Source organism: Brachionichthys hirsutus, unplaced genomic scaffold (genome assembly GCF_040956055.1).
Source record: "Brachionichthys hirsutus isolate HB-005 unplaced genomic scaffold, CSIRO-AGI_Bhir_v1 contig_978, whole genome shotgun sequence".
Taxonomy (NCBI): domain Eukaryota; kingdom Metazoa; phylum Chordata; class Actinopteri; order Lophiiformes; family Brachionichthyidae; genus Brachionichthys; species Brachionichthys hirsutus.
The window spans coordinates 1-20,425 of NW_027180388.1; the positions used below are offsets into that span (position 1 = coordinate 1).

Sequence of the window (20,425 nt, forward strand, 5' to 3'; positions counted from 1 at the left end):
GAGAGGTGGACGTGGTACTGAACCGACTGTAGCATCACCAGTATCCTCAGCACCACCACTTTCATCCTCCTCCTCCTCTTCCTCACCACCACCATCATGTCCTCTTCGTCGCGCAAGATCTCATCGGAGTCGTTCAGCAGCTCGGTGGGCTCGGACTGTGGGCTGGAGAGCCCCGGGGGGGGGGGACGGGGGGGACTGCGGCTCGGAGGCGGCGGAGGAGAGCCGAGGATGCCCGTTCGCCTCTCTCTCCACGCACAGAGCGGCGCTCTGGAACGGCCGCGGCCACGCCGAGAGGAACGCCTGCCCGGCGGGAGAGGAGCATCCGGGGGCCGGCGGCCCCCACAGGAGGGTCACCAGGAGGAGACGGGTGAACCTGGACTCGCTGGGGGAGAGCCTGAGGCGACTCACCTCGCCCATGGTAGGAGTCCCAGCGCGTTACGGGAAGAGAGAGAGGAAGTTGTGTAAATGTATTTGATGCACGGAGTCTGTTTCTGAGTCTTTGGGGGTTTTTCTTCTTCGCCGGCTGTATTACAGGCTGTGATGTAATCTGTGACGGATGGATGGAGCGGGATTAGGAGATTTCCTATAGCATGGTCCGGTGTGATCCCATCTCTCGTAATAAGACCCCTGCTGCGTTGCTGTAATGATAAGTAGACAGATTGACAAGCAGATGCTCATGATGTGAGCAGAACGGCGAGGTCTGAGTGACTAAATCATACGGCGATCTCAAAGGCTATAGCTGCGCACACACCGGTGTAAAAAGTGTGAAAGTGGTTTCCGACTAGCACCATTTTAGATGTCTAAGGCTTTCCAACCCTGACATTGTGTGGCTGCGTTCTTCTGATTGGCCGGCCCGATGTTTAGATCTAAAGTCTTCACCAACCTCCTCTAAACTTGAGCTCTCAGCTTCATGTTTGCACAACCGAAGAGCTGCCAGCTGCGAGAGGACAGATTTATGACGTCAGTATAACATCTCTTTTAGCTTTTTGTGTTTTTAGTTGAGATGATCTGAAAGTGTGTAACAAGTATTGCCAAATTGTGTGTCCTGTTCAAAGGGAACTCAAAAGCTATACGCAAGTGAAGTAATCCCGTCCATGCGGCTTGGCTAACCCAAATATAAGTACTGATAGAAATGGAGATTGTTGCACAGTATGACAATAGATGAGTGTTGGACTCAGAAGGCTCTAAGATCCGTATATAATAGTTCCCTATATAATCAGAACACTGTGATTAGGCTTTACTGTAGGAGAGAATAGGATCTTTAATAGATCTATGACGGGTTAATGTCAATGTTATCTGGTATTTATGCGTTGTGCTGTTTGTGTACGTCTCTCTGCGTTCAAGTACGTGCTGCAATATAAATATGCAAATACCGTTACTGTGCTGTCGTAATGGTAACGGTACAATATGTTTGCACAAAGTGTGTCGGGCAGGAAGGATAGATAGACACGGACTCTATAGTTGTTCACTCATTATTGCTGCAAGCAGACTGTTGAGGTCTCTCTCATCCTTTCACTCTGTCACGCACACGCACACGCACACGCACACACACACACACACACACACGCACACGCACACTGTGGCTGCGTGCAGTAGTGGTGACTGTTGTTGACTGCAATGAAGCGTGACAAAGAGAACAGAGCATGCTCTCTGTGGATGCTTCCACCCTGACCTAGAAGTAACAACGCACGCACGCACGCACGCACGCACACACACACACTTGCATGTGTCCAAACATTCATCTTCTGTCTCAGTTTTGTGCATCCACTTGGAAGGTGGCCATTAGTTTCGTGACCCTTATCGCTGATCAATAGGCCCCGAGTGTTGGTCATAAATATGAAAAGCGTGAAAGTAGTGTGTAAGTGTGTGTTTGTGTGTGTGTTTGTGTGTGTGTGTTTGTGCTGCAGTGGAACAGCTGGCTGGAGTTTCTTCACACTGCTCTGGAATACCTGTTGAAGTTGGCTGTCTGCTGTGATTGCCTGTCTGTATTTTATTATTATTAATATTATTTTAGCAATTTTGTTGTCTGGGGCTGTTTTCCCAAAATAAGCAGATCCTTTCAGTGATTTATTTATTTAAATGTGTTCTATTGTTCTATTTGTCTGCAGTGATATAAAACAAAATGTTCATTTCATCACAACTTGGATTTCTATAACCAGCATCGGTGAATATAATGAAAAATAAATAAATAACTCTGCAAGTTTGAAACTTTTGGAACAAAACGGTGGTGATTTCAGGCTTGTGGCTTCGTCAGACGTTTAGAACATTAGATTTGAAAGCCTATGGGAGCTGCTATTGTTACACACTAGTCTACTGAATGCAATATTACGTACAGCAGCAAGTGAAAATGTATAGAATGTCTGTTTGGCTTTTGTGAGGAGGGGTATCTGAAACACCTTCAAACAGCTATGTCTCCACAATTCTTACAGTCCCTCCTGATGTCATTTAGGAACACAATTTTTGTATTTTATTTTTGTTTTTCCCTGTGTGTGTGTGTGTGTGGCTGTGTGAGATGAATGTGTTGTGCACAGTGAATATGCCGGTGCTTCTAACAATGGAAGCTAATGATGATGAATGAGTAGAGTGTGTTTTCTCGTGTGTGTGCTGGTCATGTTGCAGAATATTCTGCACACACTACAATTAGTGTAACTTATTCAAGGATGACGTATGACATCAAAACAATTTATTTCTACATACTGAAGACAGTCACACATGTAACAGAGGAACTTTGATCGTACCCCACTGGGTGCGTCTTTTAGCTACACGGTTGCTGGTAAAGTTCCCATTTTACGCTTGTTGCTAAGGCTCACTGTAGCTAAAACTGAAAATATTTTTGCCTCAGCATGCTGTGGCGGTATCCTCGGTCGCTGGCGTTATTGTGGACCTGGATGCAGCATAATAAAGAATGAGTCAGCAGAGAATAGAAGCTCCAAGCATAGATGATGTCCATTTAGGGAGCTACAATATCACGATTTTTTCTGCCCAACTGCATGTCTTTATCTCCATCACCCCCCCCATAACTGTCCAGAGTGGGTGGGGGCTGCAGAATGCCCCCCCTCAGCTGGCACACCGTGTTCTAATAATGTCGCTACAGCCTTGAATTTGAACTGTATCACATTAATCTTGTTGAAGCTGCCCTCTCAAGCTTAGGTAGCCAGCATGGCAAATGTATGCCAGATTTACACGCGCGCGCACACACACACACACACACACGTGGCTGGCAGTAGAATTTTACGTCAAATAAATAACTGCAGTAATAGTATTTTTCCTCATAAAATTAATATCTGGAAGCAGTTTTGACTCAAACTAAATTTAAGAACAGTATTCTACTGTAACTGGGTAATCCCCTTTTATTACCTCATGAATACCCCCGGTTTACAGATGCCCCCCCCCCCCCCAGCTGATATTTTGACTTGTCATTTTGGGAATAGCACAGGTGTCTCTTATAATATTAATGCATGCTTTTATTCACATAGCTGTGACACTTTGACAATGATCCAACACATTAAATTCCTTGGAACTAGTCGAGCTAGCAGGATATTGCAAATTCATGTCATTATTTCTGTGCATTCCCTGCTCCGTATAAAAGGCCTGTTATAGAAGAATGCTTCTCATCTGTGATAGGAACTCAGGCGGCACTATAGATTGTAAAAATGTCTGAAGTAAGCACGCACAAATAAATGTAGACTTGTGTGATATTATTTTTTTTGCAGACGCAGACTGTTCAGGAGGCTCTACAGCGAACCCTGCACTTCTACAGACAGCAAGAGATCAGGTGAGACGATCTCCTATCAGCCTTTCATGCTGCTTCTCTTTCAGGCTCCTGAGTTCTTGTATTAATCGTAGCAGTCTTTTGCTGTCTACCGGTCGCCTTTGTGTTTGTGATCCTATCACTGTCAGCGTTTGTGTCTGTCACACATGTTTAGTCTCTGGAAGCCTTTCACCGCCTCTGATATCACATTTTCTACCTTCTTTTGAAGTCATGCAGACAGACTGACACGCAGAAACACACTCCTTCATTTCATTTCTGCCTCTTTTTCACTGTCTCTCTCTGACCTTGAGGATACGTCTTTTTTCTTTCTGTTGTCCAAATGTATTCATGGATCTGAAGTTACTTTGCATTTGAAGACATATTCCTAAAGTACAGCACCAAAAAAGAAAACATCCTCCATGTTAGCTCTTGAGGGGATGAGATGGCGGTTCATCCTGTTAGCTTAGGGTTGCATTATTGTTTGCTGATTCATGGTGACATTGTTGTTTATGGCGTCTGTGTCTGGTTTGTGTCCTTGACAGGTGTCGAGAAGTTGGCAGTGAAGAGCTGCGAAGAGAAAAGAGAGAAGATAAATGTCCATTTCTGGAAAATTCTGATTCAGAGGAAGATGTCCTACAAATCCTTCAGTATACGGCTACCATACTGGGTAAGTGCGTCACATTAAGTGAGATGTGTGTGTGTGGACTATCGGATGACACCGTCCCCTGGAGGACAGATCTCTCCAAGACATTGTAGACGCTTTGAATGAAAAACAAAATAAGGTATCATGGTTTAAATAGCATGCATGTAGGTAAAATGTACTATTTACACATGCAAAAACACACACTGTGTACTCACTCCCAGTCTCTCCATTGTCTGAGTGGCCCAGCATGAAAAACAGTCGGTCCCTTCTGTGTTGCTTTTTTTTCCTGCTCCAACAAGAGTATAAGTATCTAAACTCTCCACCAGTCTCTCAGAAATGAGGAAGCCTCTTGGATGACAAGTGAAACGTCCTCAATAAAACTTGAACAAGTCCAGTTGATTCTTTTGGGGCAGACACTGATGTATGACAGGGAATTGGAGAGGCATGCAGCAATGGGCCGTGAGCAGGAATCGAACCCCTGACCAGTGTAGCAAGAACGACATCCTCTATAAAGGGGGTGCACAATCCAGTGTCAGGATTATTTATATAAAATATAAATTTTAATTTTAATTTTCTTCTCATCTTCTAATTCATTTATGTTCCCATTCATCATTGTCAGCAGACATGTGACATGATTGCTTTATCAATATTCATTATTGAGCAAGGCTTTGATGTTTGATTACTCTGAACATTAATCTTCTGTGGTTGATATGCTTGAAATTATTTTTCTTCCGAATTAAATCTCGGTAAAAACATGCCATGAAGAAAAAGTCATGTTTCCTGTTAAAGGAAGTTATAGACTGTTATACGTTGTTAAAGCTACAAGTGACCCTTACAGGTTTTTTTTTTTTGCATTGAGATATTATACGGCAAGACTTAAGAACTTGTGCAACTGCATTTTGTATTCTGTCTTTTAGGAGTCCCATTCTGCGAGATGCGAGAGCATTTTGGAGAGGAATTCTTTGGCCTTTGCTTTGAGGAAAATGAGCGCGTGCTTCGGGCTGTGGGTAGCAACCTCCAGGACTTCTTCAATGGCTTTGATGCCATTTTGGAACACATACGCACCTCCACGGGTCGCCGTGCCTCTTCTGAGAGCCCCTCCTTCCAGTGCAAGGATCCTTATGAGGAGGAGAAAGGAGTAAAACAATTGGCCAAAGGTGGAGAAAGAGTTGGAAGGGGAAAGGTGTTGCTTCTTCATTGTTTTAACCCCGCTCCTGTTGTTGGACTGCTCATGCCAGGGTTGATCCGGGCTGTTGCCAGGCGGATCTTTCATTCAGAAGTTGAGGTGGAAGAGGTTCCACCTCTAACTCCCTTATTGCTCAATGAAGATACAGAACACAAAGACGGTGATTCCCCAACTGCCTCCCCCACAGCCTCAGCCTCCTCATCCCCATCCCCTCCCTCTCCTTTCAAAACCTCTATTCCCAACGTTTGCTTGTCATTCCAAATACAGGAAACGCACCCTTCTTCCTTCTCTTTCCTCCAAAATGCGGCCTCGTCGAGCACTAAAAGGCTGCCCCTCTCGCTCTCCACCAACCCCAGTGATTTGTGCATTGGCTTGGCCACCTTTTGCCGTGCCTTTCCATTTCACCTTGGCCTGGGCCCCCACATGGAGCTACTGCAAATTGGAGAAGGCTTGAGGAGACAGGCCCGCATCGAGCAACACAGGAGTCTCTCATTCAGGGACTGCTTTGAGATCGTCTCACCCAAAATGGAACCTTCATTCCAGGGCATCCTTCTGAGACTCGCATCTCCATTTACCATCCGCAGTAGACCTGATACAACGCAGGGCGGCACCAAGGAGAAGGTAAAGACAACAAATGTTTGTTGTTGTTATTTTAACAAAAAATGCTGAGTACTTTATTTGCTAAATGAAGCTTCCATTCAGCTCTTGATGTCTGGTAAATCGTTTCTTGTTGGACAGATGGTCTCGTGTTTCTGCTGAGTGACGTTAATTACTCTGACCATGTGCCTTTTTCAGTTGCACATTTATTAATTGCTAAATGAGGCTTCTAACTACCCATTGTTTTATATATGATGCCTTCAGTCTATGTCAGGGACAAGCACAAAATGTTTTGTGCTGAACAAAAAAAATCACCGTATCTTTGCCAATGTCTTATCAAACGAGGAACTTGGGCAGGAATGCCAAAGCTGCATGAATTTTGCAGTTTGTTGCAACTGTCCCGAAGAATGCTAACTCAGGGTTACAGAGTGTTCTCTTCTGCAGCATGCATGGTAAGACTTTATACAGTGTCTGAGTTAGTCAGACACTGGACAAAGTTAGGACAGGACAAAGTTAGTCAGTTAAAGATACTTTTAGTACACTTGCGTACATTATTAGAATTCTTCTTGTGTTCTACCCGTTTAAAACTATTAAGTTTGACCAGAATTGAATTGACTGAATTTATGAAGTTGTGCTTGTATAAGTTGTAAAGTTATCAGTGATCATTTTTGGTTTGATTAAGTGGAAATGCATCAAATGCACTGCACCATATTGCAATTTTCCATGGTAGTCCAGCTATCATGTGCAGTCAAGGTGTTCATCATAAGACAAATGAAAGACGCTGATTGAATGGCCAGGAGGCTGCATATCGATTGTAAGAACAGTGATGAAATTCAAGCTTGCTACTCATAGCTTGTGTTGTCAGTGTTATGAACACAGATTAGAGATATTGATTGATTAGAAATATGACAATATTATATGTGTGGAAATCACAGCATGCAACAATTCAAGCATGCATAATACACGACCTGAATTATATATTCAGAAATGTGAATTTATGAGACGTTTTAAAACAAATTCACACATTTGAGCACAACCTGTGGACTTAGAAATTAGGTGCCATTAGAAATGTTCTTTTTGTTTAATCACCAAAAAAAGTGACTCATTCAGTTGAAATCTCGTGTTTCTGCCCTACAGTGGTCACAAAATGCAGCTGCTGCAAACAGGCTCACATAACAACACAAAATGTGTAAATTGTTACCCAGAATTCTCCTCTGCACAGCGAGACCTCTAGTGCCACTACAGCTCATCTCTTCTGTACAGTAGCTTTCATCTACCTTCTGCCAGTGCCTCTCATAAATTCTCATCATTCTCATTCTTCCCTTTCTATATCTGCGCTTACCAATTTCCAGCTATTTCCTCGCACAGCTTTCTTGTTTCTCCTGTCACATTATTTCCTTGCAGTCAGACCTAGGCTGAATTCAAAAGGCATTATAGTTGTGGAAAATGGAAAAATAACAACTGATCAAAATGCTCTCATTTATGAGTTATTTTTCCTGTTTCCACTTCTAAATTAGAGACAGATCTTACATTGTATTTCATTGTACATGCGTTATGACGTTAAGGAATATGATGGATCATTACCTTAGTTTATATCAGTTAAACGTATTATGTGCCTTTAAATAAAATCTGTTTTTTTAATTTTTATTTTTAGGAGTAATTTTTGCATAATCTTTTCAGATTTTTTTTTTTTACGAGATCGGAAGTTTCCCTATATCATATATTTTGCTTTTCTCTGTAATACAAAATCCCAAGACTCAGTCTTGATTTCTGATTTTGCCGAGATTGGGTTTCTGTCTGGTGATCACATCAATCTTGTGTCGCCTGGGCTGAGAAGCGTAACAAACAGAACGAAGAGGGACTCGCTGACATTTAGACCAGAAAGGACACCAAGAGAAGGCAAGAGGCCAAGTCAAAGAGCCCACAAAAGAGCCCACAAAAGAGCACTCTCCTGTGCTGCACTGTGTGTGTTTAAGAGGCCAGTGGATTCTCATTTTGTCTTTGTTCCTGTCTTTGCTCTGGGACATGGATTGTGCTAGAGATACCCAAAGACCTGCTGAAAAGGTCAAATCGCAGTCTCTCTCTCTGTTTGCTTAGCCTTAGCGTGAGCATGGTTGTTAGCATACAGGGGAGTGCACACAGGTTGCGCTGTCAAAAGCTATCCTCTAACCAGTGCATCATCTTGATCATCACGTTTCCTTGCATAACACAGCTTTCTGTTTTTACACACCTGGGAAGCATCGTACAGTAAATGGAGGCAAAGTGGGTTTGATTGATTAAGTGATTAATTGATTGACTTCTGAAAGATCTACTTAAAGTGAGACAGCATTTACGTGCATTCTAAAACTTAAGCGAGCTGCTGCAAAGGCCAGTAATCCTCTGCAGACGAATTAGAAAAATGTCCAAAAAGTCAGAGAGAGGACAAGGAAGAATTTTAAAGGCTGACATGAGGAAGAATCACGATGTTCAAATATGCAATCTGATGCTTGTTATTTTAACGACACCTTGCAGGGGGGGTTGCTGGATAAGACGTGTTTGTGCACCTGCGTGTCTGACTACAAACGCACAACAGGGAAATCGTGACATTAGAGCCAAACTTTGATCTTGATAAATCACTGCCAGGATGGTTTGTTTGTTCAGTGGAGAGCGCTTTGAGAATCACGGGTCTGTCTGCCTCTGTCGGCTCTTCATGCATTCACGAAACCATCTGAGTGAAAATACAAGGTGACGGGAAGAAGAGGAATGAAGACGAGGACAAAACAGCCGACTTGACATTTTCTGTCAAGTTGTTGAAACAAAGACAGAGAAGTTTGAAATGTGACTGTTGGCTTGATTGAAGTTGGAACTAAATTAAGCTAATTTTATTTACTCATATACTCTATATCAGTATCTGTGTAGCTGATTTAACACCACTTGGATAGTTTAAAATAAAAGTGAACATTGTGTGGCCCCCGCGATGCGTTGGCGACACATATAGGGTGTATGGACATTGCAGCGTTGTGTGCATGTGTGTGTGTGTGCGCGAGCGATAGGGATAAGAGTGGCTGACTGCGTGACTCTTTGCTGCTCAGTGCTTGTTCATGCAAATGGCTTTGTTGACATGCCAGAGTCTGCTCAGAAAGATAATCCATTAACTGTCCGTTCCACTTAACCGCCTTCTCTTCTCTTCTCTTCGTGTTCCTCTGCTGTACCTGGTTTCCATTTTTCACATCCAGTCCATCTCATTCTCCTTGCGTTCTCACTTTCGCTTTCTCTCATCCTCCCTATCGCCTTCCTCCCCCCCCTCTCCCCCTCTGCCTTGATTTCCACCTCTCGTCCTTTCAGCTGCTTTTATCCTGCCTTGTCTCATTTTTATCTACCTCCTTCGGCACCCTGTTGCCTATGGCAATAGAAACCCGCGTCTGTAGAGTTTGATAATTGTAGTGCATCTGAATATGCTCAGGCCTTTCTATTATATGTTATAATAACCTCCATGTAGACGTGTAGAGTACAATAGGAACTTTAATCATGCGTAAACACCCAATATAAAAATTCTCACTGGAATGTTACAAAGCCTCAGGATAGAAAATAGGTTTAAATTGAGTTTTCACAGTGAAAACAGGGAACTAAGGCCTGATTGAAAACAAATCAGGTGTTTCTGGTTTCTTGCTCCTGCTTTGGGAGCAACGGCTCTTCTAAAGAAGATTTTCTCTCATTTTTTCCAGCAGCTGTGCAGCGTATTAATATTCCCTTGCTTGTGGCGCAGACTCCTGCCATCCTAACTGCTCTACCCACACTCTCAATCAACGGAAGGACGGCCGCTTGCATCATAACGAATTATTCGCTGTGAATGAGGCCCATTTTAAAGTAGACGTGATTAGTCATTGTTCCTGTCGTGTTATGTAAAAGTGCACCGAGCCATTATTCGTGGCGATGTCCGATTGCAGCTTGTAGGGTGCATTATTGTATGTTTACATGTGTTTTTATATGTACTGTGTGTATGCCAGCATTTCTGGGAAACAGTTGACACAATGTGTGTGTGTCTGTGTGAGGATGGATGTAGATTGTATGTATTATGCAGACTTAGGAGAGCCTTGTGCTATAAATACAACACAGCAGTAGTGTGTTCACTGGCGGAATAATCTATCTGACACCATGGAGAGAGAGCGAGAGAGAGAAAGGGAGAGAGGCACAAGCAAAGAGAATGAGCGACTGAGGAGCATCGATGGAACGAGGAAAATGGAGAGAAGCAAACAGAAAAACAAAAAAAAGAGGAAGAAACCTGGCAAAGGAGAGAGAAATTGTCTTAAGGGCGAGGAAAAGTATTTTCAGAATGTTGCTTTCTGTGAGGTCTGGTATTTGTAATAGCCATTGTTTGCGTATTTGTATGTACCGGTATGCTTTTCTACAATACAATGGGCTTGTGTTGAGGCAGAGTTCTTCTTTGTATACTTATAATATTAATAGTATTTTGCGCGATATGCAGGTGAACATCATACTGAACTGAACACTCTTGTTAGAGTCTTCAATGGAGGAGATTGGTAACAGCAGGTAACAGGTGAACATGACCTCTATTTTAAGAAATACAGTAAAGTACAAGTACAGTAAAACAGTACTTGCCAATGACTTTAGACCAGGCAGCTAACGGATAGATATTATTATTGCAGTTCTAAAACGGTATTCAATCAGGATTGTCAATACTGTATCGCCCCTCTGTCAATGAGTTGAATCGAATGCATGAAAACTGACCCAGTTTTGTGATTGTGTCTAGGTGATGGAGTTGAAGGGTCAGATGATCCATGTTCCCGAATCCTGCTCCCTGATGTTTTTGGGCTCGCCACGAGTTGATAAATTGGAGGAGCTGATGGGCAGAGGACTTCACTTGTCAGATATTCCCATCCACGATGCCACACGGGATGTTATCCTTGTGGGGGAACAAGCCAAGGCCCAGGATGGCCTAAAGAAGAGGATGGACAAACTTAAGGTATTACAATTGCTCATTCATTCGAGGAAGACTCGGGAGATGAGAAAAGCTCAGCGACACTTGAATCCTTAGAATAAATAAGAAGCACACTTGTTAAACTTAATGTTGAATCTCAGTGTTGCCTGTTAAAATCCATATCGGCTGACAGTATGTGGCTTTGGGGACTTGACCTTATAATTTACCTTCAAAGTACCTTTCTGCAATTCAGTTGAGTCTTGACCCATTCCTCTGCCCTGCTCACTGCACCATTCTCTCACTGCAACTCCCCCCAGGCCACTGTTAAAAATAGGCTGTAGCTTGGTTGACTTTCTAGCTTGAGCAATGGTATAGCGCTGTATCAGGAAGATTTGACATTAAGAAGCTTGTCCACAGACGTAATAAGCATATGCAGAATCCAAAATAAATCAATTTAATACAAGAATACATTTACATCCACCAGCAGTTTTAATTTGGCGCAGTACTCCCACATCTGAGCACTGTTTTCATCGTGCCTTCATCAAAGACAACCAAAAAAACACACATAAAAAAAACCCCTCTTAATCCTCTCCTCTCCTCTCCCAGGCTACGTTAGAACGAACACACCAGGCGCTGGAGGAGGAAAAGAGGAGAACTGTGGATCTCCTTTATTCCATATTTCCAGGTGACGTGGCACAGAAGCTCTGGCAGGGCCAGCACGTTCCCGCCCGCAAATTTGACGATGTCACCATGCTGTTCTCGGACATTGTGGGTTTTACCGCTGTCTGCGCCCAGTGCACGCCTATGCAGGTCATCTCCATGCTGAACGAACTTTACACACGCTTTGACTACCAGTGTGGCATTCTGGATGTTTATAAGGTCAGTAGACATCAAGGGGCACACATCCTGTTGTTGGGAGGGACGAGGCATCGCAAAAATGAGGTTATCAGAAAAGATCGTGCAGGACTTCTCACTGCTTTTGGTTAACGCGACATTCCAATTCGGCTCAAATTACAATGAACATGCAGCCAGTGCATGGCGTCTGCACACAGCAAAGCCGCCGCCGCACACTTCTAGTGCACATGGCAAGGAGATTGAGGCACCCATATGTCGCCATTGTCATGGTTACTCTCGAAACGATTTAGCTGGTGGCAAGGCTAAATGAGAGCTATTTGTCTGCTGGCTTTCCTCCTTTTCTCCTCTTGTATTCTGTGTCAACTGCCAGGACATCGAGCTCCCTTCAGCAGCTGGAAATATGGCGACGCATCCCTGAAAGTGGGACTGCCTATTTCTTTCTTTCATAAGTGCTCATTTCAATTTGAAAAGTATTTTGCCAAAGACTTGCCACCAGCATGCAAAATCAAAAAGGCAGTGAATATTCATAATGTTGCTGCTTGGATAGTGATTGAGACGAATATGTTAATCTCATGTCCTGAAATAAGGTCAAATATAGACTAGGGAGGCCTTGGTTCCATTGTATGGATAAAAATAACCAATTAAATATAGAAGGATGGAGTGCTTTTAATTTGGAGGTGTGCGACTGATTTATTGCATCGGAATCTCACCCACATTTAATGACATTCTGAGCCCCCTGCTTCATTCATCACACAGATCGAGACAATAGGTGATGCGTACTGTGTGGCAGTAGGACTTCACAAGAAGGTCGACAGTCATGCGAAGCCCATTGCACACATGGCTCTGAAGATGATGGAGCTTTCAGAGGAAGTTCTAACACCTGATGGGAAACCTATCAAGGTACGTTTCCTTTGAGTGTCTGAAGGAGTCGGCTCACGGCCGTAGCCAGAAGCGTCGTTTTCATGGTTTGCCTGTGCTTTCATCTGGTTGTACTTCTCATTCCTGTGAACATAGTATTATATATTGTGTTAATTTCTTTAAATTGATGGATACATTAGTCCATGTAGCAAATAGCCTTCCTTTTTTTAAACACGAGAACCGTCGTATAGAAAGTCTCCCAAAGTTATCACTACATACACATACATGCGTTACACACGCGACGATAGGAGCGCACAACTGTGTAACATGAAGCCAGTGACATCATCCACTGAGCTGCGTCTCCACCATGGCAATTCATTTTTTAATTGTTTATCATGACTTATAAATATTTGTACCGGTAACTTTCTTCCAACCAATTTCATGCTTGAGCTCCGTAACAAAAATCAATTTTTTTTCCCGGGTATCTCTTGACCTTTATTGTTAGTAGGACAGCTAAAATGAAGACAGCAGTGAGGGGGAAGACGCACAGCATGAGACAACTCGGCCTCAGCTGAATTAAACGCACCCTGCAAAGCCTTCATTTCTAAAGATCTTTTGTTGTTTGTGAACACTGTAATAAGAAAAAGGTAAACACATTTTTTGCCTTGTTTTTATTACTTCTATAATGTGTTTCCAAGTGTTTTAATTGTTGCATTACTCACATTATCCCAAGTTTATCCATCAATGTTCAAATGCAGATAAATATCCTAATTTATTCTGGATGGATGGATGGAACAGAAGTAGATGTATTATAATTAGGTCTATTGATTTGAACAGATCGATGGACATTTGAAGAGTGGCATTAACACAGTAACTAAACAGTACAAATAAAATGCTTTGTTGAATCATCTGCTGCTTATTGTATTAACACATCAATTAATAGTCAAAACCCTTTGGAACAGTAAGACGGATATATTTATGCATCGGAATAGAAAACTGCACACTGTGATACCTTTTTAATTCTGAACGGGCAATTTTCATGTTCTGAACTTGCAAGGGAAAGTTTCCGCGACTCATTTTAATGGTGAAGGTAGGAAACCAGAGAATGGTTAGCCTAAAAGATGTCGTGTAGCAGAGTAGTTTTTGATCTTAAGTGCAAGTGGTTCACCGGAGTGTTCGAGTTGTGGTTCACCTTAAAAACACTTCAGAATGCACAGTCCACCTGCCAAACTGTCAGAGCGGAGTCAATCGCAGATGCAACCGAGTACTTTTAACATGCATTGAAATGATATTCTGTAGAGCCTGGCATTTGTATAGAAGAGAAGCCCTGCAGCACTACCCACTGCACCACCCACTACTCACTTACACGAGGCAAAACACACTGAGAAACAATCTGATTTTTATCGACTTTATTTCAGCCAGCACCGAGCCTCTGAAATATGTGGGATGTTTCTTAATGCTGATCTATTTGTGTTACAGTGGGGGGGGGGGGGGGGGGGGGGGCTGATGATGCCTGATGTGTGCTGTGTGGGTGTATGAATGTGATGTTTTGTTCTATTTCTGCATTTGCACTTTCTTATACTTCTGAGGGTGGTGTGTGTTTGCCATTTGCTTTAGTATTCGGCTGTCCAGCCATACCGACCCGCTCCATCTCTGTCTGTTCCTCTCCCTGTTTTTCACGTTCCCTTTCTTAATTCTTACCTCTTATTGCCCTTTTTAATGTCTGTGGGTTTGTATGTAGATTGACATTGTTGCAGGAAGTATTTCTAAATGTAGCTGGGTAGAAAGATGAAGCCGCACAACATTTTAATACTGCAGTAATGTCTGTTCTGTACTGCAAACACAAGACAATGCAATGAATAAATACATTTAATCTCTTATTATTCTCAAATTTGACAAATGTTGGTTACCTTCAAACATCAGTCATCAGAAAAATGCACTTTTGTGTCCATATGAAACATCTTTTAACGGGACTGTACAAAGATATTAGATCTAAAAATGCAAGATGATTTTTATGAGAAAAACAAAACAACTGCACGAGTTGAGTTAAACTTCTTGTGTTAATTTGGTGGAATCAAAGAGGCGCCGGGACATAAAATGTTTTATGTCTGTTCCCAGTCAAGGTCATGAATCTGTCTTTGTAGCTTTGGGCTTTGTGCTGACATGCAATGTCAGAAGTATGAGTCAGGATGTTGCAATGGTTGCATTTTGCACAAATTCTCAGGGAATCACAATCCACAAACATCGAAAAGCAAAGGAGACACAGCATTTTAATAATTGTCGTCATGTTCTAAACTTCATTTGCCCTATCTTGAACAACTTTAATGCCATTAAATGTAGCCGCTAGAAAGTGGCTACATTGTGCTGATTTCCTCGTTCTTTTGTCTCTTTTGCCTCACGTTGCGTGAAAGAGGGCGATGTTTGACACTTCAGCATAATAAATGCACTCGACTCCATCCAGTGTTACGCTCTTATGCAAACAAGCGTAAGAGCTGTGAGAGAGAGCTGAGGAAGTGTTTAGCGAGTGATCCACAGAGAAGTGTACGCCGGAGTGAGATGTCAAGAGAGAATCTTGTATAACAAACACATTGAAAGCTGTTTCCAGCTAAACTGGAGTTATTGCCTAATGAATTGTGAACAAACGATCATGGTTGTGTAACCATGAACATTTTAGAAACTATCTCCTGTGCACGCTCGGGTGTCCTCTCTCTCAAGGCAAGCTTGGGTTGTGTTGAATTGTGCTATTTGTGTGTTCATGTGGGTGTATATTCAATAACATACATGAGTGTGTATCTCAGGATTTAGTTTTGCATTTCTGGCTACATTTTCACCTTGCAGTAATAGTTCAGTACAAACTGTGCACAAAGCTCCTCCCCCCCCCCCCCCCCCACCACCACTTTCTCTCCTCATCCTCTGGAGAGTAGATACACATTTCAGATCCCTGCTGTCCTTGCATACTAATGTGAGGGAATCAAGAAGTCGACTTTACCGTAAATCATACTGGATTAAATGTAAAAATAATCATTCAAGTACACTCACGCTTCAAATCAACATGTAACGTTGCCTCTATCAGTCTTGTTTCTACACGTATGCCAGCAGAGCTAGAACTATGTTATTTTAATTATCTCCTAATTTGATATTCATCTTGTCCAACATGTTGGAACCGGCACCGTTCCTGTTTTGCATTTTCCCTTCTTTGCGATGTGTTTTTTTGTCTGCTTCACGAGGGGCTAGGACGCGATTGGTCGTCTGAGCCGCTGCGCCACTTGCTCATTGGCTCACTTAGGACCGTGTGCTGTGCGTCGCTGACTCATAAGGAAAAGGAGGGGAAGAATGCACGAGTGTTAACTGTGTCTGTGTTTTGAGACTTAGAAGGAGTGGAGTGGGCGCTGTATGCAGATTTGTTTGTGTGTGTCTGCTGTAGAGACAGACAGACAGACAAGTGCACGGCCATTTGCAAGCAGTTTAGCTGAAAAATAGGTCACGCGAGTGCCCTTACATCCCTTTCGCTTTCTTTCTCTCTCCTCCTCGGCTGTCGAGGCTTTGTCATCTAATTACAAGTTTATTTTTTTTGCTCCCACGCTCGCACTTGTCTTTCCTTCTTTCTGTCTGTCTGCGCTCTTCCTGCCTTGTTGCCATGGCTACCTCAGTGCGCTGGCATGCACACAGCAGCGATGGATACCTTGGTGATGAGTTGCTCAAGCGATCCTCTGGGTTTCACTGTTCTTTTTATACGCGTCTGCATGATGACTTGTTCCAGTGGTCGCTGATCGAGCGGCCGTTAAGCGGAACGGTCAGCTTGGAATGACGATGCAGGTTTCAGCGGGACCTTTAGCGATTCACTCCTTAGCGCCGTGCTGCTGCCTCGCATCTGTTACCAGGAGGAACAGGAAGCAATTATATCTCTAATTAATTTCCCTGGCTCCTTCTTTCTATTTTAAAACTTTCATCGCTCTAAACATTGCTGCCATGGGATCGTCGATAATAGCAATAACAGTTATATTGTTACATTGTGTTAATACTAGGCTGCAGCGAATGAACGTGTGCAGAGCTGGGCTAAAGTAAGCTCACCTTTGTGGAATGAATACTTTCAACAGAGAGTTGTATAAGTTATATAAATCTAACCGGAGGCCTCCTCTAATTATTTACTCATTTTAATGTGCAGCACAAATAAAATATAAAAACAGGGAAATATTCCCAATATAATTTCCCTATAGGTGATGTTTTCTGATGGTCTATTTTATCTAGTATGAATTCTAGATGTTTGAATCAGCAAATGTTCTTGCTTTTTTTTCTTTATACATTTTTTATGTTTTCGATGTTTATACATTTATACAAACTAAAACAAATGTAAATACAGATTTAAATGAACATACAGCAGCAGCTTCCTAGTTTAGGTTTGTAAGTGCGTTTGGATCATCTTTAAACACGGTACATCTTGCTATTGTTCTAATTTCTGTCCCTGACTCTCTTTTTCGTAGCTAAGGATAGGAATACACACGGGTTCTGTGCTGGCCGGTGTGGTCGGGGTTAAAATGCCGCGGTACTGCTTGTTCGGCAACAACGTGACGTTGGCGAGCAAGTTTGAATCTGGGAGCCATCCGAGGTGCATCAACGTCAGTCCCACGACTTACCAGTAAGTGACAGATACGCATGTGCTCGTACACAAGCTGACACCATCTTGCTCCATAACCGTGTTCTTCATTTCAGGTTGCTGAAGGATGACCGCTCTTTTTCCTTTGTCCCTCGTTCTCGTCTGGAGCTCCCGGACAATTTCCCGAAAGAGATCCCGGGAACGTGTTATTTCCTGGAGGCGGGGACAACCCACAGCCACGCCTCACTCACCAGCTCTCGCTCTGCTCCCCCAGCCTCTATGAGGAAAGTCTCCTACAGCATCGGGACCATGTTTTTAAGAGAAACGAGTTTGTAGGTTGTACGCCGAGCAGGATATGCAGATATTTGTCACGTGAGACGCTGGATTTGAACCTGCAGAACACGCAGGAAACGGATCACATGGATCTTTGTATATGCAAATGCATTACATGTGAAAACTTGAATTCACACCCGTGGGATGTCCTATATGACATGAACTTGCTTTCATAGGCGAAAAAAGAACAACATGCCCTCATCTCGTCTGAGCAAGGGAGACATTGTTCAAGATAGAAGAGGAACAGCAGCCATGTTGGAGTTTCCAACGGGCGATCCTTAAAATGAAACCTAATCATCTAGCTGGATTCCTCAGCTCTATAACTGGTGTCTCGCTTTCTCCACTGGTCCTCGCTTCCGAATAGTTCCCTGACTGGTTCTGGAGGAAGAATAGGTGTTTTCGAACCAAACATTTCCGCAGATTGAGAGGAACAACCCACTGGGAGTAAAATATACTCGAGGGTTGCTTTTCCTTTTTGCATTTGTCCTGCCAAAGATAATGGAGCAATGATGTAGGGAAGGTTTTTAAAAAATGTCACTTGCTGAGGCTTCATCCGCTCATCCGTTCAGCCACTTAACATGCATCTACATTTGGACCAATCACCTCAATCAAGGCTCTTCTTGAACTCTGAAGTCCCTGAAAATGGCTTCCTAAAAACTAACGATGTTTCCAGTTCTTGCTTTTCAGATACAATAAAAAAAAAGGCAGATTCTTAGAACTATGAAAAGGTTCCCTTTGGTCCGAAAACACCTATTGCTTGGATAGAACCTGGACAGAGACAATTCATGGCTAACGTTGCACTTGATGGCAACGGAATTGTGCAAAAAGAACAAATCCGCTTTCTGTTAGCAAAGTGGATGCTGAGCAATGAAGATGCACGAACTTAAGAAGATGGCTACGTTGCCGCAAATGTTTGTTGTGCATCACGGCCTCCTGTACACAGACCACGACAGAAGAACAATCCAGCTCCCCGTCCAGCTGTCCCTAAATCACGCCACGCTTTACCAAACATGTGACTCACATCTGCTGCTGTCCGTCAGCCTGGGGTCAGTCGGCTCTGGTGGGGAGGGATGAATAACTGGCACAGAATAGTAGATCACGTTGAGATGGGGGGGGGGACAAATGCCTATTAGACTAGCACTAAGATGATCTGAGAGCCTTTCCTATTTCAACTCTCAACAAACTATAACAATCCAGCCATTTCACTGTTGGCAATACATTTAGGACTGAAATGATTCTGAGCTCAGTGCCTTTTTACTGCTCCAATCAGGACAAATACATAATGGATCCGTTGATATTTGAAAAAGAGAAGAAAAGAAATCACAAGGCGCGCTTCATTTATCTTACGTTTCTATTCATGAATTGTTTTTGCATCGTTACTACAGCGGAGAGTGAGAAAACCTCAGTGAGGGAATGACATGCCAAAGGTTATGAACCTGTGACATTGCAAATCACAGCGAGGCGCCTTATCCCCCGCGGAGCTCTACGAGTCCTGAGCAGTTCTCCTTCGTTTCAAGAGTCTGGAGGAAATGGCAGGATAAATTAAGCGCTCCTTAAATGGTTCAAATATTTGAAATTATATTTAAATAGTGTTTAAACAAATTAACCAATAATACACATAGTATAATACGAGATACTAGTAATGGAAATATACTAACTTGTACACAGTCACAGTATGTATACATGACACACCTCATATACTACAGTTCTTTTTTTTTTTTTAACCACAGATATAGAGCTAACAAGCAGTCCCAATAGGATTTAAATCACTTATCACTTCTCAGCAACCCAAAAACAGGCGACGAAGGAAACTGGTACCGTTGCTCTGTTCAGATTGTTGACGGCGCCGAGTCGTGACGTCAGTTTGAAATGGTAGCTTTTACATGCCCAAAGAGAAAACATTTAGAAGGCATACATTTCCATTAAATATGACATAATTTTGTTCTGTAAAGAATTCACACTGTCAGACATCTTTGTCAATGGAGAAATGCAGCATAGATTATAATTCACTTTTAAATCACAATGTTCTACCAGGGGTGGGATCTTACCCAACAACAAACTGGTTGCTGATGCTCTGCAGCATCAAATGAAAGGGAGAGTTGAATTCTAAGACTCCATAAGCACCGACCAGTCGTATTTGTAAAGTCTCTGTTTGTTAAATGGTGCGACTACCATCTGGAAGCTGACGAGTAAGGATGTAGGCTATGCTATTTAAAACACACCTTGAAGATCAGACACAAAAACTAATGACTGTCTGCCTGACATCTTCATCCACAAAAGAGCCTCATCTCTGAGATTAACACCAGCATAACAAAGCAATGTGCCATATTTGAAAAGGATTTCCTTTGAATCAGAGATGGGTTAGATTTATGGTCATTGTTGCCATAAATATTTCTTCAAAGTAACTCATCAGGTTCTCTGACAGACGGGGCATCGGAGCGCTATCGAACACTTGCACATTTACAGTACGTTCCGTCCAGGTTGTGATAAATGTTGGCAATGAAAGTTACATTTGATATACCCCATAGTCTTATATATTTAATGCTGTAAATGAAAATAAAAAGGAAATATTCTCAAAATGCTTTCTCTTTAAATATACTATGCAGTATCGAACTAGAAAACAATACACCTAATAATAAAGCCGATCAGTCCAACACATGGAAGCATAGTTTTTAGCATAAAAATATTAA

At 42.6% G+C, this 20,425-nt stretch overlaps 1 protein-coding gene across 1 annotated transcript; it reads left to right on the forward strand.

Moving 5' to 3' along the window:
• Nucleotides 1-96: 96 nt before the first annotated feature.
• LOC137914449 (guanylate cyclase soluble subunit alpha-2-like) lies at nucleotides 97-17,738 on the forward strand. The gene is given in 10 exon segments (XM_068757999.1): nucleotides 97-174; nucleotides 176-418; nucleotides 3,714-3,775; nucleotides 4,294-4,418; nucleotides 5,312-6,201; nucleotides 10,928-11,140; nucleotides 11,702-11,974; nucleotides 12,707-12,850; nucleotides 17,290-17,444; nucleotides 17,519-17,738. Coding segments are annotated over 10 exon segments (2,403 nt in total).
• The last annotated feature ends 2,687 nt before the right edge of the window (nucleotides 17,739-20,425 follow it).